Source organism: Delphinus delphis, chromosome 13 (assembly GCF_949987515.2).
Source record: "Delphinus delphis chromosome 13, mDelDel1.2, whole genome shotgun sequence".
NCBI lineage: Eukaryota > Metazoa > Chordata > Mammalia > Artiodactyla > Delphinidae > Delphinus > Delphinus delphis.
The window spans coordinates 49,306,749-49,333,435 of NC_082695.1; the positions used below are offsets into that span (position 1 = coordinate 49,306,749).

At 40.2% G+C, this 26,687-nt stretch overlaps 1 protein-coding gene across 24 annotated transcripts in view; it reads left to right on the forward strand.

Moving 5' to 3' along the window:
- Positions 1-26,687, forward strand: part of DTNA (dystrobrevin alpha) — a 390,982-nt gene that overhangs the window by 293,668 nt on the left and 70,627 nt on the right. For all 24 annotated transcript variants that reach the window (XM_060028867.1, XM_060028865.1, XM_060028869.1 and 21 more), the window contains 3 exons: positions 3,847-4,060; positions 19,449-19,534; positions 26,276-26,430. In XM_060028867.1, the coding sequence (XP_059884850.1) occupies positions 3,847-4,060; positions 19,449-19,534; positions 26,276-26,430 (455 nt within the window). The remainder of the gene's footprint in view (positions 1-3,846; positions 4,061-19,448; positions 19,535-26,275; positions 26,431-26,687) is intronic.

The following is a 26,687-nucleotide window of genomic DNA, read 5'->3' on the forward strand; positions in this document are numbered from 1 at the left end:
AAGACACAAATACAGAACAGATTTATTTTTAATAACTTTCATATGATTTTCAGATGTTTTACTTGTCTATAATCATAGACCATTATTATTTCCTATGGTATATGCCTTATCCCAAGCATTTTACCGGCATCATCCCATTTAACCTTCATAGTCATCATCAGAGGGTAAGGACTGTTATCAGCCCCGCTTTTCTAAGATGAAGATCCAGAGAAGTCAAGTAATTTGACTGTTGATATATCTAAGATTCAATCCAAGGCTTGTGTGATTGTTCATGACTACGCCTTGTTGTGTCATTAGCAATTGAATGCATCCTTAGAAAACCCTGTTTCACTGTTGTCATTTCCTTGTCATGCACTCACTTAGCCAACAAATATTCATTAAGCTCCTAGGATGTGTGAGGCCCTGTGACAGTGCTAGGGGTGTGAACAATTATCATGACAGGCAGTCTCTTTCTGTGGCATGTGCGATGCAGAGGCGGAAACAGATGACCAGCTGGCGGAAACAGATGACCAGCTGGTCTGTACAGACAGTCCACAAATACTGTGATGAGGAATAATAGGATTCTAAGGTGACACATAGGAGGGATACAAAACCTAGAGGCAGGAGATCCAGAAGACATCCTTGAAGCAATGGTATTGACACTAAGTTACGGTGGATGAGACATAGATACGAAATAAATGAGGCCAGATCAAAAAGAACTTTGCAAGACGTGTTGAAGAGTTTGGATTTCAAATTAATGAGAAGCTATTAAAGGACTTTCAGCAGCATACAAGTGACATGTCAGATTTGCAGTTCAGAAATATCACTCTGACTGCAGTGTGTAGGAAGAATTGGAATGGAGAAAGAATAAAGGCGAAAGAACTGATTTAGCCATCCAATAAGAGATCGTGAAGACAGCAATGGCTGATGGAATTGGGTGATGCAAATAAGGGTCCATGGAAATGGAGGCGTTAAAGTGACATTTAAGAGATATATTCATAGGACTTGGTCACTGAAAGCATGTGGGATGTGAGGACCCAGGGATGAAATGCAGATTCTGGCTGGACCAGGGGGAGGGACAGGGGCTAGTGCCATTCACTAGAGAAGGGAACCCCAGAGAAAGTGGGTTTGGAAGAGAAGAGGTGAGTATAGCCTGGACACGCAGAGGCTAAATTGCCTAAGGAACCTCCCTATGGGTCTGTGGGCCACTCCCGTGGACCTGTGTTATTCTGCTTGTGGGAATCCTGAGGGCCTGCCTGTGCTCTACAACGTCTCCTCAGGAGAGACCTAGCCGTCCAGACTATCTCCCTCCACCAGCAGCCATTTCCTGCCATCTCCCTCCTGTGCTCAAGTTCACAGTCCATATTCCTCTTCTCCAATGCCTGTTTTATGCGATCCGTAGCCAGGATTCAGATCAGAATAGTTCAGTACCCCACTTCCTATGGTTACCTGGGCACAGATACCAACCAGGACGATGGGGGAGATCTCATCATCACTGCTCTCTTTGTATCCTGTACCCAGACATCCCCAAGGACTAGATCCAGAGGATTTGTAGATCAAACATATAGGGAATAATTATAGGAATACCAGCTCTTTCCCTCAAGAAAATTTAATTAATAAACAAATTCAACTTGTAATGCTATCTCCCTTGGAGTACCTCACCTGCTAAATTGAAAAATTGGATAAATAACATCAAGAAATACAAAGAACATCCTTGTTATGTGATATACAGAGAAGGTTGCAAAATTGGAATCACATCTGAATTCATCCAAATCTAATAAATATTTAAGTAATTCAGTTGGAAAGTGATTTGTACTCCTCTGCTCCAAACCAGAGATATGCCAAAAAGTTTTCTTTTGACATGACTGACATTACTCACTTGTTCATGTATAATGTGTTGTACCCATGTACCAGGCACTACCACTTTGGATTTCATGCATTTTTCCATTTAATGAACACAATTCCCACTTTATAGATGAGGAAAGTGAGGCTGTAAGTCAAGGCTAAAAGGGTGTGCACTTGTAGTAGAAGAGCTAGATGTGGACCTAGGTCTTTGGACTCCAAGTCCGGTGTTAATTACAACTTCAAGTCCAGGGTCTCAATAGATGTTAGTTTTGTTTTTCAAATATAGGATCAGAAGTGAGCAAAGAGATAGGAGACTAAAACTTGAAAGTTGTTGGTGTAAAAGCATATGTGGTGTGTGTAGTTCTCAGGAATTAAAACATAAGTATATACTTCATTGAGAAAATCAACATATTTATTTTCAAACACCAAAGTGTAATGAAAAGTGAACCTTAAACTTGGTGAGGATGTGGAGAATCTGGAACTCTCACACTCCTGATGGGAGTGTAAAACACTACCACTACTTTGAAAAACACTTTGGAAGTTTCGTAATTAAACATACACCTACCATACAACCTAGCCACTTTGTTTCTAAGTATTTACAGAAAGAAATGGAAGTATATGTCTATACAAAGATTTGTACATGATCGTTCATAGCAGCTTTATTCATAATAACCAATAACTGGAGCAACACAAATGTCCGTCAACAGGTGAGTTGGTAACCAAATGGTGGCATATCCATTTAACAGAATACCATTCAGCAGTAAAAAAAAAAAAGGAGCAGACTACTATCATGCAACAACATAGATGATTCTCAAAATAGTTACACTACGTAAAAGAATACAGACCAAAAAAAGAGTACATATGGTATGATTCCAGCGATATAGAATTCTAGAAAATCGTGATGGAAAGCAGATCTGTGGTTGCCTGGAGTGGGGAGCAGGATGGATCAGAAGGTGCACGAGGAGACCTTTGGGGTTGATACACGCGTCCATCGTCTTGATTGTGGTGGTGTTATCTGGGAATGTCATAACAAGACCTCGGGGTGAACAGGAAAGAAATAGAAATGGATTTCTTGACTATCCTAGTGAAAGTAACCATGACTTAAGTTACACGAGCTTACTAACAATGGAACCAAGAAACTGTTCTTGATCAGGTGAGTTAAGTGATCTCTGCCTTAGTTGTACTGCTGCATTGTAGAGATAACTTTTCCTTTTCCCCCGCCTGCCTTCCTGCTTACTTTAACTTTCCCTTTTTTCTTATTTCAAACCTCATACTACTAAAAATACGTAAATAAATGAAAATATTTTAAATGCTCAAATGCAGTTTTGATAGCCTTTCAAACACTAGAATTTAAGTGTTGGTTTTCTCTTTTCTTTGTAAGGGGTCAGTGTGTACAAGTGGGAAAATGCTTTAAAGCCACATAGACTTGTTAATTTTAATCACAAGTACTATATACTTCAGAGTTGCTAAGAAACTAGATCTTAAAAGTACTCGCCACAAAAAAGAACTGATAATTATGGAACATGATATGTTAGCTAACGCTATGGTGGTAATCATACTGCAATATAGAAATGTATCAAATCAATATAGAAATGTATCAAATCAACACCTGAAACTTACACAGTGTTATATACCAATTATATCTCAATATTTTAAAAAGCCAACTAGACCTGGATACAAACGCCAGGTGACTTCCCTTGGACCTTTGCATTTGTCGGTTAACTTCCTTGATTCTCACATTCCTCACATGTAAGTATTTCAAGGGTCTATTATGAAGAATAGAAGTAACTCTCTACTGTGATGTTCAGAAAATCATTTGTTTGCTGTTTACACCTTGTACATCAGCTCTTTGAGATCCTGCGCTATGTGCCTTTACTGATGTCAACTCCTGTAGTAGTGGAACACATACCAAAGCCTATGAGGCATCTTGACAAAAGAGGACAGATGGTACATGTATAATCATGAATTTACCTTTCCTTGCACTCTGGTCTGATGTGTCCACTCTGCTTTCATTGTATGTAGTGCACCTGGTGGACATTTGGAACGTCATAGAAGCTTTGAGGGAAAATGGTCTGAACAACGTGGACCCAAACATAGAACTCAACGTGGCCCGATTGGAGGCCGTGCTCTCCACCATTTTTTACCAGCTCAACAAAAGGATGCCAACGACTCACCAAATTCAGGTGGAGCAGTCCATCAGCCTCCTGCTAAACTTCCTGCTGGCCGCCTTTGATCCGTAAGCTCCCTCTGCATATCTGTGACTCACTACATGTTCGGTCTCCCCTTCCTCTTGCGCTTCTTGGTCTTTATTCCAAAGAATTTTCTAGAGTAACCAACTGCTTCTTTTTTTCTTGGTCAGATACTTATCTCAATAAAGTTTCTATGTGTTTAATATAAATTTTAAATGCTTTGGAAATGACTTAGAGAGTAAAATAGCTCCATAGGAAGTGGAGGACAATTGTATTTTATGTGCTGACCTTTATTTAACTCATCCCATGCTTCCTAGAAGCTATGGACGCTTGGAAGTGTTGCGTGATAGGCCTGTGGAGCGATTTAATGAACCATGATGTGGGAGGATGTTTTTAACGCTCTCCTTTGCAAATTATCTAAGACAGTGCTTCTGAGGTGTCATAACAAGACCCCAGAGCAAACAGATGTTGAAAAGTGTTCCTTTCTTGACCAGCCTGGTAAAAGTGGCCGTGACTTGCATTAAATGGACTGGTCGATAAGGTACCATGTAAAACAACGTGATGCCATCCACACACCATGACTGAAACTCAGCCTCATTATCTTATAACTTCCCCTCGCAGACCTAGGGAATTTCAGAACTGTCTGAGATCTTAAAGACCATTCTTCCAAACCTCTCATTTTACAGATGAAGGACCCGAAGTACAGAGAGATGGTCACTTGTCCATTGACAATCGGCAGGTCCAGTGGCTCTCAGCATGATAGTGGCAGAGTGGGGATTTAGAGATTCAGCTTCGATGGTTTTTCCAAGGCACATGTGGCAGCGCTGTGAAATGTAAAACCTCCCCTGAATCACATTATCAGCCGAAAATTACAAAGGGGGGTTTGCTGATGGCCCCTAGGCTAGATATAGGATCAGCACCTCCAGTTTCACCCCTGGTTTTGAATATTAAGAAGGAAAATTGCTAGCTTGATCTTTCAGCAATCCCATTTTAAGAATCTCAGAAGATTTTGCTTAGTCTCGTTGTCTAGCCAATGCTTGGGAATATTTAAACCCAGCACTGGAGATGTTCCAGCCAGGCTAATGTTATTATGCCACTCACAAAAGTCACCAGCTGTCACGTTGCGACCTAGCGTGGTGACAGAATTGTGCATGCTCAGTTTGACCAATATACATTATTGTCTCCGTGTTAATATTTTGAGAAATTCTGAAGTTGAAATAAACAAGTAGTCCAGCCTGATAGATTCCATGCTTAGTCTGTGCAGCCTTCAGAAGTGATGTACTGCTTTGGGCTAATCACTGTGGTAGCCAAGCGACAGGGCTGGAAGAGGAAGATGTGGTACCACATGACAGGTGGCAGAGTGGAACCAAGCCGTGGAATTTCTATAACAGCATTTCTGTCGTGTCCCCTTAACAAGATCATGGCAGCTTTCAGACCTGTTACTGAAGTCTTCAGGAGCTTTATTTGTTATAACAATGGAAAATGTAAATAGAGAGAATTTCCTGCTACATCTTGGGGTATTTCTAGAGGATTCAAAGCTTTGATAAGGAATCAAAGCTAAAAAATAATTTGGGGGCTTCCCTGGTGGCGCAGCGGTTGAGAGTCCGCCTGCCGATGCAGGGGACATGGGTTCATGCCCCAGTCCGGGAAGATCCCACATGCCGCGGAGCGGCTGGGCCCGTGAGCCATGGCCGCTGGGCCTGCGCGTCCGGAGCCTGTGCTCCGCAACGGGAGAGGCCACAGCAGTGAGAGGCCCGCCTACCGCAAAAAAATAATAATAATAATTATAATTTGGACCAACTCTGTAAATACAGAAATGGGGCCAAATTAACAATAAGGTTGGGGTATTTTGTGAAACAGATGGGGCTTAACCTAATAGATTTTTCACTTTTGTTTGGAAATATTGGGAAGAGCATTTCAAAAAACAGAGCTGTAAATGTTCTCTAAATAGCTATGATAATGTAGCTGAATCATTGCAAGATTGTTGGATGCTAAGCTTAAGGATTATACCAAGGTAAAGAGTAGTTCACTTTTCTCCACACGTCTCCAGCATTTATTGTTTCTAGATTTTTTGATGATGGCCATTCTGACCGGTGTGAGATGCTATCTCATTGTAGTTTTGATTTGCATTTCTCTAATGATTAATGATGTTGAGCATTCTTTCATGTGTTTGTTGGCAATCTGTATATCTTCTTTGGAGAAATGTCTGTTTAGGTCTTCTGCCCATTTTTGGATTGGGTTGTTTGTTTTTTTGTTATTGAGCTGCATGAGCTGCTTGTAAATCTTGGAGATTAATCCTTTGTCAGTTGCTTCATTTGCAAATATTTTCTCCCATTCTGAGGGTTGTCTTTTGGTCTTGTTTATGGTTTCCTTTGCTGTGCAAAAGCTTGCCCTGTTGGTGGGAATGTAAATTGATACAGCCACTATGGAGAACAGTATGGAGGTTCCTTAAAAAACTAAAAATAGAACTACCATATGACCCAGCAATCTCACTACTGGGCATATACCCTGAGAAAACCATAATTCAAAAAAAGTCATGGGGGCTTCCCTGGTGGCGCAGTGGTTGAGAGTCCGCCTGCCGATGCAGGGGACACGGGTTCGTGCCCCGGTCCGGGAGGATCCCACATGCCGCAGGGCGGCTGGGCCCATGGACCATGGCCGCTGAGCCTGCGCGTCCGAAGCCTGCGCGTTCAGAGCCTGTGCTCCGCAACGGAGAGGCCACAGCAGTGAGAGGCCCGCGTACCACAAAAAACGAAACAAAAAAAAAAAGAGTCATGTACCAAAATGTTCATTGCAGCTCTATTTACAATAGCCAGGACATGGAAGCAACCTAAGTGTCCATCATCGGATGAATGGATAAAGAAGATGTAGCACATATATACAATGGAATGTTACTCAGCCATAAAAAGAAACGAAATAGAGATATTTGTAGTGAAGTGTATGGACCTAGAGTCTGTCATACATAGTGAAGTAAGTCAGAAAGAGAAAAACAAATACCGTATGCTAACACATATATATGGAATATAAGAAAAAAAATGTCATGAAGAACCTAGGGGTAAGACGGGAATAAAGACACAGACCTACTAGAGAATGGACTTGAGGATATGGGGAGGGGGAGGGGTAAGCTGTGACAAAGTGAGAGTGGCATGGACATATATACACTACCAAACGTAAAATAGATAGCTAGTGGGAAGCAGCCGCATAGCACAGGGAGATCAGCTAGGTGGTTTGTGACCACCTAGAGGGGTGGGATAGGGAGGGTGGGAGGGAGGGAGACGCAAGAGGGAAGAGATATGGGGATATATGTATATATATAACTGATTCACTTTGTTATAAAGCAGAAACTAACACACCATTGTAAAGCAATTATACTCCAATAAAGATGTTAAAAAAAAAAAGTAGTTCACAAAAATGTTCAGAAGAAATGTTTGATTCCTAATCTTCTTACAGATAGGAAGGCCCCTGATGTATTCTTTCAGTAATCTCATTGTAGTAGATTTAGAAACACATCCACCCAAAGAAATCTCATTGTAGATTTCACAGACACATCCACATAGAGACCCCAGTCTGCAGATGCTTCTGCCTGCTCTCCTTTGGCAGAGCAAATGAATACAGGCAGTTCTACTGAAAAACAAATTTTCTGTCTGATGGATTTTAAATTTTAGACAATGTGAGAGGTGAGCCGTCAGGAAGTCCCAGTACCTGGAAATACAATTTAGAAGTGAATATAAGAATAGAAACAAGAATAAAATGACTGTTCAATTCTATCTCTTATAATAGTAAACTTCTAATTATCCAATTGAGATCCAGTATGGAAATCTGATGTCACTTCCTACTACCTATCCCATAATACCCAAATATTGATTTTTTATTGAAGTATAATTGATTTACAATGTTGTGTTAATTTCTGCTGTATAGCAAAGTGATTCAGTTATACATATATATACGTTCCTTTTTCATATTCTTTTCCATTATGGTTTATCATAGGATGCTGAACATAGTTCCCTGTGCTTTACGGTAGGACCTTGTTGTTTATCCATTCTATATATAATAGCTTACATCTGCTGATCCCAGCCTCCCACTCCATCCCCCTCCCAACCCCCTCCCCCTTGGCAACCACAAGTCTGTTCTCTATGTCCATGAGTCTGTTTCTGTTTGTAGATAGGTTAATTTGTGTCATATTTTAGATTCCACATATAAAGGATATCATGTGGTATTTGTCTTTCTCCTTCTGACTTACTTCACTTAGTATGATAATCTCTGCTTGTATCCATGTTGCTGCAAATGGCATTAATTTGCAGAACCCAAGTATTTAAGGGAGACTTCTGTATTTTGGTAGACATGAATGAGCCCGATACTGGTAGATCAATGATGTGCTGTTGCTATTACAAAATCACTGAAACATTTAGGAGATTTTCCCCTCATTTGCTGTATTTTAAATGGACATACTAAAAGAAAAAGAGAGGAAAAATCCAAAATAAAAGAGCTAGAGATGCCTTAACAACCTGGACTCTATAAAGAGGTAATGTAAAAAAAAAAATTTAAAGGAAAGACAGTAATTTAAACCCATGAAGAATAAGAATTTGTATTCAAAGAAATACGTTCATTAGTTTGCTTGTGCCTTAAAGTTCACCAGCCCCAGCCAGTTGAACTCTGCCAAGAAATAGTGACCTGAAATGAGGATCAAGGTCCACGTGACTTGGATGCATCCCTGAGAACCAGACTCACTTTCCCACAACCATAGTTCCCCAAGAGTAGCACCCTTCTGTTCCTCTCCCCGCCAGAATCCCTGGATCTCAGTTCTCACACAGGCATGCTTGCCGCAGGCTCTGGTCAGTTTCCCGGTTGTGAGGTTTCTCTGCTCTTTGGCCAAGTCAGCCTCAAGATACAGTACATCACTACATACATAGGATGATTCATAGACTGCCAAGAGCTAGCATTTGCCTCCAGTGGCCTATGCCATGCTTACCGTCCTGTCACTGAATAGGCAGTCCCTTCAGTCTAGAAGGTTTCTGTCTTGATCACTTTCCTTCTAAAAATGGATACTTGGGGGCTTCCCTGTGGTGGCGCAGTGGTTGAGAATCTGCCTGCTAATGCAGGGGACACGGGTTCGAGCCCTGGTCTGGGAAGATCCCGCATGCCGCCGAGCAACTAGGCCCATGAGCCACAACTACTGAGCCTGCGCTTCTGGAGCCTGTGCTCTCCAACAAGAGAGGCTGCGATAGTGAGAGGCCCGTGCACCGCGATGAAGAGTGGCCCCCGCTTGCCACAACTGGAGAAAGCCCTCGCACAGAAACGAAGACCCAACACAGCAAAAATAAATAAATTAATTAATAAACTCCTACCCCCAACATCTTCTTAAAAAAAAAAAAAAGGATACTTGGGAGGGATATCACCTAGTGGGCTATTAACCAGCCAACTTCTAAGCAGACCCTTTCTACAGCCAGATGCTTTCTTCTCTAAGTGTCTCTAGGGAAATGGAGGGGTGTGCCTGGGAAGCACAGGAAAGGAGGTCTCAGAAGAAGGGAGCAGGGCTGACAGGGAAGAAAAATACAAGGAAATGACCAGAGCCTTAAGTCAGTCTTCTCCTCTTCTCTCTTTCCTTCCGTGTCCCCCAGGAACTGGCCTGCCTTGCCTCCTTCCCTGTTTGGTGGCAGGAGCCTTCCCCTGAGGCTCTCTCTTTCAGAAGCCACTAACTCGGCAGCCCTTTTCCTCTCCCTTCTTGTCCATATCCCAGTGGGGGTGAAAATCTCTTTGAAGTGTTCTAAGGACTTTTACTGTTATTACTTTTTAGGGAATTGAAAGTAACAACAACAACAAAATGGCGGAAAGGTACAAGATGAAAATAATTCTTTTAAAAAAAAACAAACATATATACCTTTATTGAGGTATAATGGTTACCTAGAAAATAATTCTTCAAAGTTGATCATGTATGGCCTTTTGGAGAGGTGGGGTCATAGACGCTGATACACTGTGAAGCCCTTCAGCTCTCATGGCCAAGCTGCTCACCCTCTGCCAGGTCCCACTGTTCCTTGAACATGACTCTTGATAGTCTCTTGAGATGCCTGTCTCTCTGCTTATCTGACTGACCCCCACAAGCTACTTTCAAGTGGGACCGTGTCTTCTTCTTTATATGTACAGCACCTGAGCCAATATCCAGCTCATAATGAATCAGTGAGTGAATGAATAAATGAATGAAAATCAAAGGTGGACTTAGCTCTTATCACACTAATTTCTTTTCATTCTTTTTCTGAGATTAAGCCCTCCTTAATCTCCAATCTTTTACTAAATCTAGCGGGTCTAAATTTGCTCTGTCATCTAGATTCATACCCTCTGTTTTCACTTCTCCTCCACAGAGAAGATCACTAGATGTCCATGGTTACTAATGTGGGCGGATCCCATTTTCACAACAGACTTTAACGTGCTTCTCTTTACCCTCTTCCTGCTTCCCCGGGAAACACTAACATCAACTTTCATCAGTTGACTTAATCTCATTTCAATTCAGGAGTCTCCCTTCTTGGCACAGTTCCTCATAAAGTAGATTATATGACAGGGGCCTCACTTTTAGCGAATATTATTTCCACATATATTCGAAAACTTGAAGTAGGACAATGATATATATTAAACGGTGGTTTTTCTATTTTTGGAGGTCAATTCTTTTTTTCTTTTTTTTTTAATGTAGAGTCAGATTTTTTTTTTAAACATCTTTACTGGAGTATAATTGCTTTACAATGGTGAGTTAGTTTCTGCTTTATAACAAAGTGAATCAGCTATACATATCCATATATCCCCATATCTCCTCCTTCTTGCGTCTCCCTCCCACCCTCCCTATCCCACCCCTCTAGGTGGTCACAAAGCACCGAGCTGATCTCCCTGTGCTATGTGGCTGCTTCCCACTGGCTATCTATTTTACGTTTGGTAGTGTATATATGTCCATGCCACTCTCTCACTTTGTCCCAGCTTACCCTTCCCCCTCCCCGTGTCCTCAAGTCCATTCTCTATGTCAGTTCTTAATGCGAATTCTCTAATGATGTTAATAATATTATAATTATGCTAAGATGTACTCAGCATTTACCGTGTGCCAATAATCTTACTGGTTTGGCGTTACATTATTATAATTTTTCAGGTTGAGTAAGTGATGAAGCTGAGACATAAAAAGGTTAGATAATTTGCAGGTCATACAGCTTCCTACTAGGTGAGGCAAGTGGGGGAAAATCCTTTTGTTTCAGGCATCCGTTTAAATTCAGCTCTATTCACGCTTTCTGTTTCATCTTTTTATATGAGAATTAATGTGCTTTTTCCCCCCAGACTTACCCTGCTTATTACAGGATATTATTATTATGCTCACATTCCTAACCTTTCCAGTTTGTGATCTTTAGGCATATTTGACAGAGTGTATGTGAAAGAGCTATTTGGACTTACCACGTTTTACACTGTAGATTTACAGTCAGTTTTATGACAGCCATCCAGAGCTCCAAATCCATCGTATAATAGTCTTTCATAGAGAATACAAAATTCTGGAATTTTCCTCTTTGTTTGACATCTTGAACCTTGCTGAGCCATTTGAATATCCTATCCCACTGCTGAGCCCCCGACATGATGAAAGGTACCACAGCACTATTTCAGATGCATGGATACGAAATAATCCTGGAACTCTGCCAAAATCCTTCTGCCTTTTGAGTTGTAAAAATGATTCTGATGTTCAATGGAATATGCACTGCAAAATACACCAACAAAACGTGTTGTTTACATGTGAGGCTCTATGGGTGGGTGAGAATGAAGGAAAAAGAGAAGAGTCACACGAAACCAAATGTTCTTCTCTTGGCGTTTTATTATGTAGGTGCCCCCCTCTTTAAAATGTACTTGGCTTGGTGATTTTTTTCTTAGCACATCTTAAATCCAAGATGTCCACATTCTCTACTCACTAAAATTTTGTGCTAGTGGGAAATACCTTGTTCCAAGATCCCTACATGTTGCTAAAATGGAAGCTCTTTCCAAAGAATTTTCGTAATTGTAGATAAATTGAACATCCGTAATGTCACTCGTCTTCCTGTCAGATGTACTTTGGCTGAGTGGCAGGTGGGATTTCATGGGAGAGAGGGAGACATGTCAACAGATTTGGCCCCTTCCATTCTCCATTCTAGACAAACTCCTGGCAAACTCACCTGGCCCGGTGCAATGAGGAATTATTTTCCTGGATGTTTTGCTTACATTATGGGGAGCCCAAAGCGATGCCAGGGCCAAATAAGGGATTTATTTCTATGTGTTCACGTGTTAACTTTAGTCTCCCCAAAACAAGAGTAATTATGTCTGTGATCCCTTCTAAATTCAACATCTCACATGACTGCACCATCTAATATGAAGGGCCGTTAAGTTAACCTTTGTAGTTTTCTCAAAACTTAGTATTGCTCAGTATAAAACTTAAGTGGTAAATCAGAACATTTCAACTTGTGCATTCATTAATTTAACTAACATGTATTAAGAACTCGCTATGTTCTAGGTGCTACAATAGACTGGGGATGATAGTTGAGTAAGACATGGACTCTGCCCTTAAAGTGTGTTGTATTAAAATTAACTAGTTTTGACTCCTCCCAAGTAGATGATGGGCAAATTTGGAGGGTAGGAGCCACGTCTTATTCATCTTTATATGCCCCACTTCTGAGGCATTGCTAATAAATATTTATTGAGTTAAAAAATGTGTGTTCCATATGAACAAAATAATTCCCAGAGGAGAAACGTTTTATGACAGAGGCATATTGTGGAAGACAGAGGAGGAAGCAGTTCTCCCAGGGAATTAAGCCACCAAAGTGTGTGAGAAACCCAAGTGTGAGCTGGGCCTTTGCTTATCATAAATGCTTTCCAAATGCTTTGGTAAAATATGTTGGTAAGAGAAGAACTCCTGGTTTTAGTATTCTTAAATAGAGAAATAATTCCTTGAGCCTGTTCAAAAAAGAATCGGTCAGGATTCAATCTCACTTTCAGGGACTTGATATTTGTCCTGGGGTTCTGTAATTTCAAACAGGGAACTCTCTTGGGAACTTGGAGAAATTTTATATTCTGTTTCTGTTGACCTAAAGCAAATAGACTACCAGTTATTTCTCCAGAAAGGGGAGAATAAAGGGTTTATTCGGGATCAACAAGGAATTGCTATTCAGGGTCTGCAATCCTGGCAGTCCCCACAGGGCAAGGCAAGGAGAGCACTTTTATAGAGGGGGAAAGGAAGTTGGGAGGGCTGTAGTAAACAAGGAGTCCATGGCTTTTCATTGGCTGGGTCTTTCCCAGGAAAGGAGTCTTTCTTTTTCCGGTTGGGCTCTGTTATCATCGCAGGGCAGGAGAGCGCCCCCTGCTGGCGACTATTTAATTGAGGTTTCTTGTTTATTAAATCTGTACAGTTCCAACTTCAGCCTACCATCCCAGACCTATTAGTATCTATTTGTTCTTTTTCCTTCTTGTCAAAAGTAGATTTTCCTTCCCAGACAACTTTTCCCTAAAAGTAGTATCTTAGTTAAAAGAAGTCAGTTTGTCTCTTTGTATAGTCATGGAAAAAGCCCAGCGTAAAGCAGTTACTCATTTTCTGTGATGATGAATCAAACTTTGAAGTAATGCATGTTTTTAAGACAGACACTCTACCAGTCTCCATATATATATATATATATATATATTTAACCAAAGGGTAAGTGCTTTCCTTTTCCCATTTTCAATCAGATATCCTGTAGGAAAATTTGAAATTTTTCAGAATGAGCAAACAAGGTATAAAGGGAAATAAACAATTTAAAGAAACATTGATTAGTGAAGCAATTTTAGTTTCTACCTTTGATAATTTGCTGGTTCTCTTAAATATCCTTTTAGATGTTAATTAAATACCAAGATAACAATTTAATTGGGTAATTTTGATGTCGAGCTAGAACAGGAAAGTAAAATTTGCCAAGGCAAAAGCTTCAGGATAATTGGCTTAAAAAAAAAATCTATTTCATGATGCAAAAAAACAAATAGTGAGGGGGAAGTGAGTAAAATATGTATATGCCTTTTGTTCTCTCTCTACATTGAAAGAGAAAACATTAAAATAAGTAAAATTTTGTTTTACTTTAAAAGTAAAATTATTCTTTTAATAAAAATGATAGGCTGGTAGTAAACTTATTTTTAAAGCTTTTACTGTACCTTTTACACTAGCAGCTTTCATTCGCAAATAAAAGCTTATGTGGTCATGTCATTGATCACTGATTCTAAGGATCACTCTTGCCCTAAAAGTCACTGATTCTAATGGCTACACTGTTGCTGTATCCAGTATACACTGTACACTGCAGACAGTACTCTCAAACACATTTGGCTCTGTTGCCGCTTTCTTTTTTTTTTAATTTATTTTTTTTATTGAAGTATAGTTGATTTACAATGTTGTGTTAATTTCTGGTGTACAGCAAATTGATTCAGTTTCATATATATATTTCTTTTTCATAATCTTTTCCATATGGTTTATTACAAGATACTGAATATAGTTCCCTGTGCTATACAGTAGGTCCTTGTTGTTTATCTATTTTATATATAGTAGTTTGTATCTGCTAATCCCAAACTCCTAATGTACCCCTCCCCCACCTCCTTCCCCTTTGGTAACCCTAAGTTTGTTTTCTATGTCTGTGAGTCTGTTTACGCTTTGTAAATAAGTTCCTTTGTATCATTTTTTTAGGTTCCACATAAAAGTGATGTCATATGGTATTTGTCTTTCTCTTTCTGACTTACTTCACTTAGTATGATAATCTCTAGGTCCATCCATGTTGCTGCAAATGGCATTATTTCATTCTTTTCTGTGGCTGAGTAATATTCCATTGTATCTATGTACCGTATCTTCTTTATCCATTCCTCTGTCGACAGACATTTATGTTGACTCCACGTCTTGGCTACTGTGAATAGTGCTGCTATGAACATTGGGGTGCATGTATCTTTTCAAATTAAGAGTTTTTCTGGGTACATGTCCAGGAGTGGGATTGCTGGATCATATGGCATCTGTTGTTTCTTGAGGTGGCAATCTGAACTACACATGAAATGGGAGGTGTGCTGTGGCCATAGCTTTTCATAAAAGCAAGACAAGCGTGTAGACTTTTTCTAGTGCTCCTCTTGGAGCACCATTTGCCCTGCAGCATTAGGGACAATCTACGTTTTTCATCCTCAGCACACTGTGGTGGGTCTACCTCCTGAATTGTGCCGACATTCCATATGTGCCATTTAACCACTTTACTTAGAGGCATTGCATGTACAGAACTCACTTTGGAACAATATGCCGCTTTCCTGCTTGTTTGCCCAAGACTCCTAGGAGCTTCCTGTTATCCATCCTCAAGAGCTTGACTTTTCACTTCTTAGATACTTAAGAGATTTCACTGGCTGTTCATGAGTCAAACTGCCCCCACTAAGGAAGATTCCTAATGAGAATAGCTCTTACGTTCTCCATTCGGGATGTACCACCTTCTCCCTAATTTTTGCTTCCGGTGTCAATGCCAATTCTTTTTTCACAACAAAATAGGGACCCTGATCCCAAGGTGACTTTGTTTAAGTAATGGCCTTTGGTGTGGAACCTTGTCAAAGACCTTTAGAAAATCTTTCTCTTTCCACCTCTTTTCTTCATCCTGTTATATCTACTGAAAATGTTCTTTTAAAAGATCCCTTTGTATTTAACTCTTTGGTGCCTCCATTCTCCATAGGCAAGTCCACCATCTCCACTCACTCATTCAACTCCTTAAAGGTTTATCCAGTGCCAGGGCTGAGCAAGGTCTGAACTCAGCTGGTACTGGCATGCTTCCCACGGTGTACATTCCTGCATACCCCTGAATCCTTCTTTGTGACAGGGGTCACATTTGCAATCTGACATAGTAGCTTACATACCAGTAAATTCCAGTGACCTAATTTCACCCTTCAGTTCCTGCAAAACTCTCATTGAGCCGCCCTCCACTGGGTGATTCATCTAGATTTATTATGTCGATTTGGCAAAATAGCTCTGATACAACCACTCTTGGATTTAATAGCAGTAATCTTGCATTTCCAGCAACAATACAGGACTGGTAATCTCCCTAGGACCTTCTACATTAAAAGCTAAGGTTTAAGAATTCACCCGTGAGCTATCATCATTTCATCCTCTGGAGAGCTCTCTGTCCCAACATCATCTGTGGTCTGTCCTCTTTCTTGAGTTAAATTGTCCTCTCTGAGTAGCATTGACATATATACACTACCAAATGTAAAATGGATGGCTAGTGGGAAGCTACTGCATAGAACAGGGAGATCAACTTGATGCTTTGTGACCACCTAGGGGGTGGGATAGGAAGGGTGGGGGGGAGGCTCAAGAGGGAGGGGATATGGGGATATATGTATACATATAGCTGATTCACTTTGTTGTACAGCAGAAATTAACACAACATTGTAAAGCAATTATACCCAATAAAGATGTGGAAAAAAATATGGAAATTAATCCTGAAATTAACCCCAGACCATTTCAAAGCACTGGGTTTTACAGATCTTAAACTACTCTAAAGTAAATGTTGAAAATGTGAACTGCATAAAAAATAAAAATAAATTGTTCTCTCTGACTCATTGAAAGAAACTTGCATTTGCTCTTGAGGTCTCACATATAATACTCTTCAATTTCTCTGCATTTTGAAGATTACTTTATCACTATATTACTCCTATTCTTCCACACTTTGTAGACTCTCCTGTTATTACTTGAACCATGTTTCAGCTTAGGAAGAGAAGCTAATTACTTCCTAAAATAAAGTTATTGATACTTCCAGTTATCCGTGCAATTGGGAATGCAGGGGATATGGAATAATTTTGAATGAGGTGGTTTTTACAAAATCATTGCATTTTTATTACAGCTACCTGCCCCAAAATTAGTGAACCACTTAATCAAAATTCTAGGGCACCTATTATAATGATTAATAGTCATTAATTAATATAAGGAATTTATTGTTCACTAACGCTATGTGAGACAAAGTGAGGCACTGGGAATTCAGTTAATTGAGAAGACATAATTTCTGCCCCCAAGGATCTCACAGTGTGGAGTCGAAATACATGCAGACACGTAAATAAACAAATCAAGGTCATTCGGTGATAGGTGAGTGACAGATGCCAAATAATAGGTAAAAGTAAAGGGAAGAGTGATTGCTTCCACATCAGGGGAAGAACTGTTTTCGGAGCAGAGTGAATGATGATATTGAGCTGAGACTCCATGAATGGGTGGGAGAGTCCTGAGCAGAGCATAGGGGGAAGGGCATTGACAGGGCACTGTGGTGTGGAGTGCAACAGAAATGGTAGCAGACGAGCCTGGAGAAAACAGATAAGGTTAGAACTATATCCCGCGGGCAAACGGAGGCAACAGGGTTATAAATAATGAAGTACCATCATCCCTCGGTATCTGCAGGGGTTTGGTTCCAGGACCGCCTACTGATACCAAAACCCGGGGATGCTCAAGTCTCCTACAGACAACCCCTAGATCCACCCACGGTTGCTTAAATACGCAGATGCAGAACCGCGAATACAGGGCTCTGACTGTAACATGGTCAGATCTGTGATATGAGTGTGCAAGCAGAGAGATCATTTAAGAAGTCATTACAGGGCTTCCCTGGTGGCACGTTGGTTAAGGGTCTGCCTGCCAATGCAGAGGACACAGGTTCGAGCCCTGGTCCGGGAGGATCCCACATGCCTTGGAGCAACTGAGCCCGTGTGCCACAGCTGCTGAGCCTGCATTCTGGAGCCCGCGAGCCACAACTACTGAGCCCACATGCCGCAACTACTGAAGCCTGCACACCTGGAGCCCGTGCTCTGCAACAAGAGAAGCCACCGCAATGAGAAGCCCGCACACCGCAAGGAAGAGTAGCCCCCGCTCGCCGCAACTAGAGAAAGCCTGCACACAGCAATGAAGGCCCAAAGCAGACAAAAATTAAATAAATACATTTATAAAAAAAAAAAGAAGAAGTTATTACAGTGTTAAAGCAAGAGCTGATAGAAGCCATGGCAGTCGGAAGGGAAAGAAGGAAGTGGGTTTAATATACAGTGAAGTGGGTATATCTGAGTACCTCAAACATTTATTTGGTTGGTAGTGAATTAAGGAAGAGCAAAACATCAAGGGTGACCTCTTGCCAAAAATTCATTTCTGGGTAACTAGGTACATGGTGATTCTGACAACCCAAAGAGGGACTGTAGGAGGAAGAGCAGGTTAGTAGTTTAGTTGGTCAGAGTATTACGAGAGGGCTTTGAAATATAATGAGTTCTACTTTGAATATACTTGGTTTGATGCAGGATATCCAAGTGAAGATTTCTAATATGTAATTATGTAAGTCTGCTGCTTAGGCTTAGAAATATAAACAGGATAGTCACTAGCATATAAGACTGGGTCAGTTTTGCATTCTGCCTAGCTGCCTTCTAGGTACTATGCTAAGAACGACAGCAACAAAGATGAATAACAAATGATTCCTCTCTGGAGTCTAGTAAGGAACAAAGACACAATAATTTATGATGCCTTATTCTTCTAATATGTCAGATATCTGAATTTATTCATATAAATTACTTATTCTATATACTAAACCCTTGTCAATACAGACTCTACTTACCTTTCAGCTACATTATTATTTTAAATAACTCTTTTGATCATTCTTAAGAGTAGCAACCACCAAAGAAATGAATTACTAATATGATACACTTCTGGTTCCAAGGATATAATAAACAGTTTATTCCAGCTGGAAAAATCATTGAGCAGAAATATTCTACTTCTTATAGAATGCCCTTTATGTCACATTTTGTGAAGGACAAGTTAGTTATACCTCTTGAATCAACAAAGATTTGGCTGCTCTCATGTCATTTAGGTAGGAGAACTATTCAAAAGAGCTCTTACTTTTGCCCCTTTAAAATACCAACTCCCTTTGAAAAGTAAATGGATCACTTTTAAGGACAGTTGGCTTGTGGGTAGGAAATGATTGTTGAAAAAAAAGTGTGATGAAAACGTCTCCATATTAACCCTAACTCTTTTAAAATTCAGGAATTACCTGACACACACAACTTAAGATTTTTCTGAAGCCTTGTTTAAATAAATTATAGAAACTGTGGCATCATCATACATAAAATTATTTTATGAAACCCAAAGTGAAAAGAATGTTCTGTAATTTTCCTCTCCAGGTAAATAGCACATATTTCTATGGCTACCAGTCTATGCTTTGAGCAAGGGGCGTAGACAAAGAATAATTTAAAGATTCTGCAATCTCTTGAAAAAAGGAAACATCGACTAGAGGAGTTTTTCAGAAACATGTGTTGAAATGTATTCATAACCTTTTTTAAAATGGATATGTTCACGTAATGCATGCAGCTCTGTTGTCCTATGGTTTCTACAGAACAGAAAATGTCAGACTGTGTTATTGGACGTTCTTCACATGACATCTCTTTTTTTCTATGATCATTAAACAGGGAAGGCCATGGTAAAATTTCAGTATTTGCTGTCAAAATGGCTTTAGCCACATTGTGTGGAGGGAAGATCATGGACAAATTAAGATGTAAGTTATTCTCTGCATCTCTGTTTGCTTAGCCCTCCTGTATACCATGTTTTCCTCTACCCCATTCCCGCCAGGTCCCCCTGACCATTTGTGACTTTCCTCATTCTATGAGAGTTGTTTGAAATATAATCCTCGTTGATCCTTGGATTTTGTCGTAGAAATGTTTTCATATTAGATTAATGTCAATGAAATGAATGTTTTCTTTCTACATATGGATTATTATTTTTTATAACCCGTTGAGGATCACCAGTTAGACTGTTCATGATACTAAAGTAAGATATACATTCTTTCACATTCATTTACTGTAGAACTGCCTCACAGGCATAAGTCCATCACCATAGGGAGACGAAGACCATGTTGGGCAACCTTCCGTTTCTCGATCATCTCAAGCCAAAGTTCCCGGCACAATTCCTCATTCTTCTCCACCAATGCTGTTCAAATCACTGGGCACTCCAAAGTTTCCAAAGTAGACATTGCCAGAGTGTAGGCATAGGAATTATGTACAGAAACTATAAACTGAGAATTAACTGATGCCAATAAAGACATGATAGCTAGAGTGTTGAGTGATTATGGGCCTTTTGTGTACATTTTGTCACTAAATGTGGTAGTTTTTTAACCAACAAAAGTGAGAGTTTTCTGATTTGTTCTCATGTTTTAGGTAAAGAAGCTGAGACAGAGAGAGTTAATCACAGATGGTACCAGGAATTGAACCCTGACTTTTTCCCCGTATACCAGTGGTTTTCAAATTTTAGTGTATATGGAGTCACCTGGAGGGCTTTAAAAAAAAAATGGATTTCTGGGTCTCATTTCCAGAATTTCTGATTCAGTAGGCCTAGAGTGGGTGTAGAGCGGGCAAGCATTTTCATTTCGAACTAGTTTAAAATCATGTATAGGTGGCTGTTTTGAAGAGGAATTGTCATGTAACCCTCTCCCTTCCCCTAAATATTATGAGTCTGAGTTATAATGCCGTATGACAAACAGCACTGTCATGGGAATTGGGAGTCCCAGGTTGCAGGCCCAGCTGTGTGACTAATTTGCTGATTATTCTGTGGAAATCACTTCACTTCTTTAGTCCTCAACTTCCTTCTCCATCCTAAACTTGGGGATTTTGTTAGGTACCTGTAGGGTCCCTGTTGGCTGCAGGCCTCCATGACTCATAGCCTTTAGGCTCTTTTGTCACCTGCAGCCTGTCCGCTGCTGAATGTAATCTCTTGCTTCTTGACGCACCAACAGAGGAAGAATAAAGAAGGATACCGGGGTCGGGGTGGGGGGGGGACCTTTATTCCTTTGGAATTTCCCCAGACATGTTCCAAGAAGAGTTATGTCATTGGAGCAGTAGACAAGGGGAACCCCACATAACCACACATCTTCCCTCACTCCCAGGAACCTCCTTTCATGGACCAGCCAAGTGCACTCAAGTTTCAGAGAAGCCCAAGCAGACCCTACAAGGTCCAGTTTAGTCTCTCTTCAGTTAGCCTGAAAGATGTAAAACTTTAAAGACATCTACCTCAGTACTTGATTGAGGATAACAGCTAAATTAGAAGGTGGCAGAAACAATGTCCTTTTAAAAAAAAATAACTTAGAGTAATCCCTAAAGCATTTCCTTCAGGGTTAGGCTGGGAAGAGAAAGTTTAACAAAATGAACCAGGGCAGAAGAAGAAACTCCCGAGGGCCTTGCCTACTGACCCCATGTCACCCTTGGCCACTTATGCTGAGGACAGTAGGTAAAGGTTTTTTCCAAAGTCTTAAGAAACATTTCCAAATACTTATTCAATGTTAGGTACTTGGAGAAAAGGGTCCCTTAATAAAATAAGTTTGAGGAAAACTGAGAAAACCAGTTTTCTGCGCTTCAGAACTCCTCAGAGCGTTTCACTAACCAGGTTCATGCTGACCAGCAAGGACCCAGGTGCTTTCCATCTTTCCACTCAGCTCTCCTCTGTGTCAGATTTTATCCTTCTCCTGAAGGTAAAAGGGGGTACAGCAATTTCAGGAGTCACACCCACTCCAGAGGCCCCCAGCCCTTACGTCTCATGGCCAGGGTGGCATCACAGACCAATTACTACATCAACCACTGCTGACAGGAAAGGAATGCCCCTGATGGTCAGGGAGTCTTCCAGTCGTTCTAACCTCCTGGGCTGAGAAGGGCCACTGCTTTCCCATAGCCCAGGATGAAATTTGGGGCCAGTAAAGTTGAAGGGGATGGTTGTCAGGTAAGCAACAAATGACATCAGCACAGTTACACAATTCAAGATTTAGCTAAGTGTTCGAGCAGATCTTTACCACTTGTCAAATCCCTCAAAGTTCTCCCACAAGTCTGGGATTTCAAAGCAAACAGTGTAACTGCTCCAGTGCTGTTTTCTCACCCCATCCCATCATTCACCAAATACCCATGATCAGTGCATGCTTTCCAGGGTCCAAAGTCAATCCTCTGCAGCTCAGTGAAAGAAGTCACAAATGCACGAGTCCCATTGGAAAGAAACTGTTCTCCAGTGTGCAGAAATAAGCTTCAGAGAGTCACAAATTCTGTAGAGAAACAGACTGTGTGATCACGACATTTCACAGTACCTTCTGGCAGAGCAGCAGACCTGAACGTGCCCCAGTTCTCTGAATGAGGAGTCACTATATAGTTAATCCCAGAAAGGTAGTTTTAATGATTTCAAGGTAAGTCAGTTGAAAGCAATTTGGCCCAAAACAATTTAGCTAAAAGCAGTTTGGTTGGAAGAACCTCTCCAAAATGTTAATCAGAAATGAGTATCCTTAGTCACCAATATTTCAGTGATTGAATGAACAAATTGAATTGTTCAAACAGAATGAACAATGTTCATTGGCTGAATGAACAAATATGGGCAAATCCACCCACAGACAGCCATGGTTGACTTTTTTTTTTTTGACTTTTTTTTTTAATAGACCTTTATTGGAGTATAATTGCTTCACAATACTGTGTTAGTTTCTGTTGTACAACAAAGTAAATCAGCCATATGCATACATATGTCCCCATATCCCCTCCCTCTTGAGCCTCCTTCCCACCCTCCCTATCCCACCCCTCTAGGTCGTCGCAAAGCACAGAGCTGATCTCCCTGTGCAATGCGGCTGCTTCCCACTAGCTATCTATTTTACATTCAGTAGTGTATATATGTCCATGCCACTCTCTCACTTTGTCCCAGCTTCCCCTCCACAGCAAGCATCATGCTCAATGGTGAAAAACTGAAAGCATTTCCACTAAGATCAGGAACAAGACAAGGATGTCCACTCTCACAACTCGTAGTCAACATAGTTTTGAAAGTCCTAGCCGCAGCAATTAGAAGAAAAAGAAATAAAAGGAATACAAATTTAAAAAGAAGTAAAACTGTCACTGTTTGCAGATGACATGATACTATACATAGAAAATCCTAAAGATGACACCAGAACGCTACTAGAACTAATCAGTGAATTTGGTAAGGTTGCAGGATACAAAATTAATGCACAGAAATCTCTGGCATTCCTATACATCAACAATGAAAAATCAGAAAGAGAAATTAAGGAAGCACTCCCATTTACCATGGTTGACTCTTGGTAAGTGGAATTGTGGGTTTTCTTTCATCTTCTTTTGCTGGCTTGCATTTAATCATAAAACAGGCGGAGTAATGATTTTATAATAAGCATTGCCTTTATAATAAGAAAAATAAAATGAAAGGATATGGAATGTCTTGGGATTTTCCTTCTTTAAATTCTAATTCACTTTACGCCAATATGCCAACTACACTTGTTTGGCAGTTTTTCTATTTTTGTGCATAGGAATGAAAGAGATTTAGTTCATTCCACCTAGTCCCTTCATGTTGGAGAACACAGGGCAAGAATAGTTGGCTGAAAATAATTTAGAAATTTTAAAAAGTAGAAAACAGCAGAAATTTTAAAGCTGAGTTTTAAAAGCTGCTTTAAATGCTTTAAAAGGGACAACAACCCCTAGGTTGCATCCCAATTTCCAGTACTCAGGTCCACCAGGAACCAATATGCAGGGTGTTCATCAGGTACCCCAGGCAGCAGAGAGTGTGAGGGTGCACCCTGAAGGTGTGGGACTTAGCTACCTATACATAAACGGACCTAATATAATATATTCTGTTTCTGTCAAACTGGTTTTGGTCTGATTATAGGCTGTTAAGGATCTTAAGGAATTCTGAATCCAGTGCAATAAGCCTGGAAAGTCAGGTGCTATTCTAAAGCTTCTGGGGAGGGCTTGTTTATGGCAAACACCTTGTATTTCCTGAGTTTCTATTACTGAACAGGTTGTTCGGCCTCCAAGCTTACCTCCAGGGTAGTATTTCTAACTTGCTGGCCTGTCTTTAATTCTTCAGTACCTCCTTCATTACTGATAGTTCTTTATACTTGGCCTAGAAGTCCCCTTTGTAAGGAAATCTTCCCTGACTCAATCCTCGCTCTAGGAACCCTCTCTCTGAGCTCCTGCTGCACCCTGTACACCCTACCGCTCCTGTACTCACACCACCTTGTCACCGTACATGATGTCGTGTCATCCAGGATGCAACCACATCTCTGTCATCCCCAATAGACTGGGACCTCCCAGAGGGCAAGGTCCTGATTTTATGTCCTCATTTTTCTGTATAACCATTGCTTAGCAGAATTTCATGTTTATTAGGTGCCAAGTTAATTTTAGTTTAATAAATCAATGAATGTAAGTTCTTCTGAAGTATCATTGTAAGGTGCTGCAGGAAACACAAAGGTAATTTAGACTATGATTTATAACCTTATAGAACAGTCCTATTGGAGAGGCAAAGTCTAAACATACAAGGTAAATGGCAGAAAAGTGTGATATAAAATTAATAATAAAAACAGATAACATTTCTGTACCATATATAGGTGCCAAGTATGCATCTGTGTGCTTTTCATCTAGTAACTAGCTTAATCCTTGAAACACCCTCTATATTATATAGATACACATATATGTGTATATATATGTGTGTATATATATGAGTGTGTGTGTGTATATATATATATATATATATATATATATATATAAAACAGAGGGCCCAAGATTAAGGTACAAACACATACCATGTTGAGAGCTTCCTCAGAGTCCCCTCATTTCCTTTTGAAAACCTGAGTGGTCATTAACAGCCACTTCCCTTTAATCCCAGGGACTGAGCCCTAGTTTGGCTGTTGCTTAGTAGAACTTTATCAGTACAAATGAATTTAATATTAGCTTCAAGTTTGTGAAAGGTCACTGTTGATACCCCTTCTGCTTTTACTCTAGTTAGTGATGTTGTTTAAATTATTTCAGTGGGAGATTTGAAAAGCCTAAGCTACTTTTCAAAATGTGCCCTGGCCTAGAAAATCCAAATCTAGAAGTTCAGCAGGATGGCCAAATGACAGTTAACCACCCGGCCCCCAAACAAACAGCATGGCAGCTTTAATGAGAAAGTACACTTACCTCTTCAAGGTTTCTTGTTCCTCCTTTTGATTGGAATTCTTGAGTTTCTATATGTGGAATTATACAAGAGTTTTGTTTTTGGTTTTTGGGGGTTTTTTTGCTGTTGGCAACTTCTTTTTTTGACTAGTTATAATGAAACATGAGAGATGAAATTCACTAAGTAAACAATATTGTGAAAGTGAATGAGAACAACATTAATTTTTGTTGCTCATGTAGAATTGCTGTAGCTTCATAATTGATTAACTATTTTAAACACAATAGAAACCCTTTGTAAGTGGACTATTTAAAGAAAATGAGAGCCAATTCACATCCTCAAAACATAATCCAAAAAAAGCCTATAATATGCTTAACATCCGGCTGCGGTGTAAAACAATGCCCCCAGATTACATTTTGACCTTGAAAAATTAAGTCCAAAATGAGCAGAGGTAGCATATTGACTTTACAACAGTTTATCCCAGCAGCTGTGCTGGCCTAGTTACAATCTAGCATGGTGACAAACCATATAATAGCCAACCCTTTCCTTCCAGTAGTGATCTCCACAGAGGAAATATAGAGTACCTGGGGAAATTATGCCGGTAATATTCATTAAGTGCCCACAGTGGCAGAAACTGAAGGAAAGAGGCTCAGTGAAACCAGTGGCTCTGCTGAGAATAATCTGGAACCCTGACTTTACCTCACTGATCGTCGGCAAGGCCAGGCTTCCTCTCGACTGCATGAGGCAAAAGACCCTTCCCCATAAATCAATTGCCTTCCACCCAGAACACTGTGATTTATAGGAAGTTTTCTGCTTCTGTGGGAAGTTAATCAAGTGTTTTCATTGCATCCTTATCCCCATTATGTCTTTCATTTTTCAATATCTTAAACCAAAACCCAAACGTTTTAGTGACAAGATAGACGGGTAAATAGCTCACTTGCTAGATACACACACACCCTAACATTGTCGTAATATTTTCATTGTGTATTTCAAAAGAGGTAAGCGTATTTCTCACATGTACAAAAATTCCTCCCGTCGAGTTATATATGAGTTGATAATTGACCTCAAACTAAAAATGTGATGTTCTCTGTCTTATCAAAATATGCTAATTTTATCCAAATTACTAGTTAATGCTGTTTGCCAGAATCATCGACAGAAAGACACCAGAGAAAACACCATGCCAGGAATATCTCAGCATAAAAACTAGTTTTCATATTATTCTTTCATAATAAATTAAATATTTAGTTTCTGCCACGTTTTTTGTTATTTGCAGTAGATATATTGAACTAAAACAGTGGGGAATCTTTATGTGATGAATAAAGATCTTTCCTTTTCCATCCATCAGATATTTTCTCAATGATTTCTGACTCCAGTGGGGTGATGGTTTATGGACGATACGATCAGTTCCTGCGGGAAGTTCTCAAACTACCCACAGCAGTGTTTGAAGGGCCTTCATTTGGTTACACAGAACAGTCAGCTAGATCCTGTTTCTCTCAACAGGTAGGAGAAAACTTGTTTAAGGAAGTGTCTCTCAGTGGCTGCTCTCCTGTGTGTCACTCCGAGTCACTACTTCTTCATGGTAACTTGTAGTGTATCTTCCAGCTTCTGACAAATGACCTCTGAGTCAGTAACTGAACTCAACACATTTGGATAATCATAATAGGTGGTGTTTCCTGACCATGAACCAGGCATCCTGCTAAGTTCTTTATTTGCATTGTCTAATTTAACCCCTACAGCAACGCTATACCCTCGGAAAC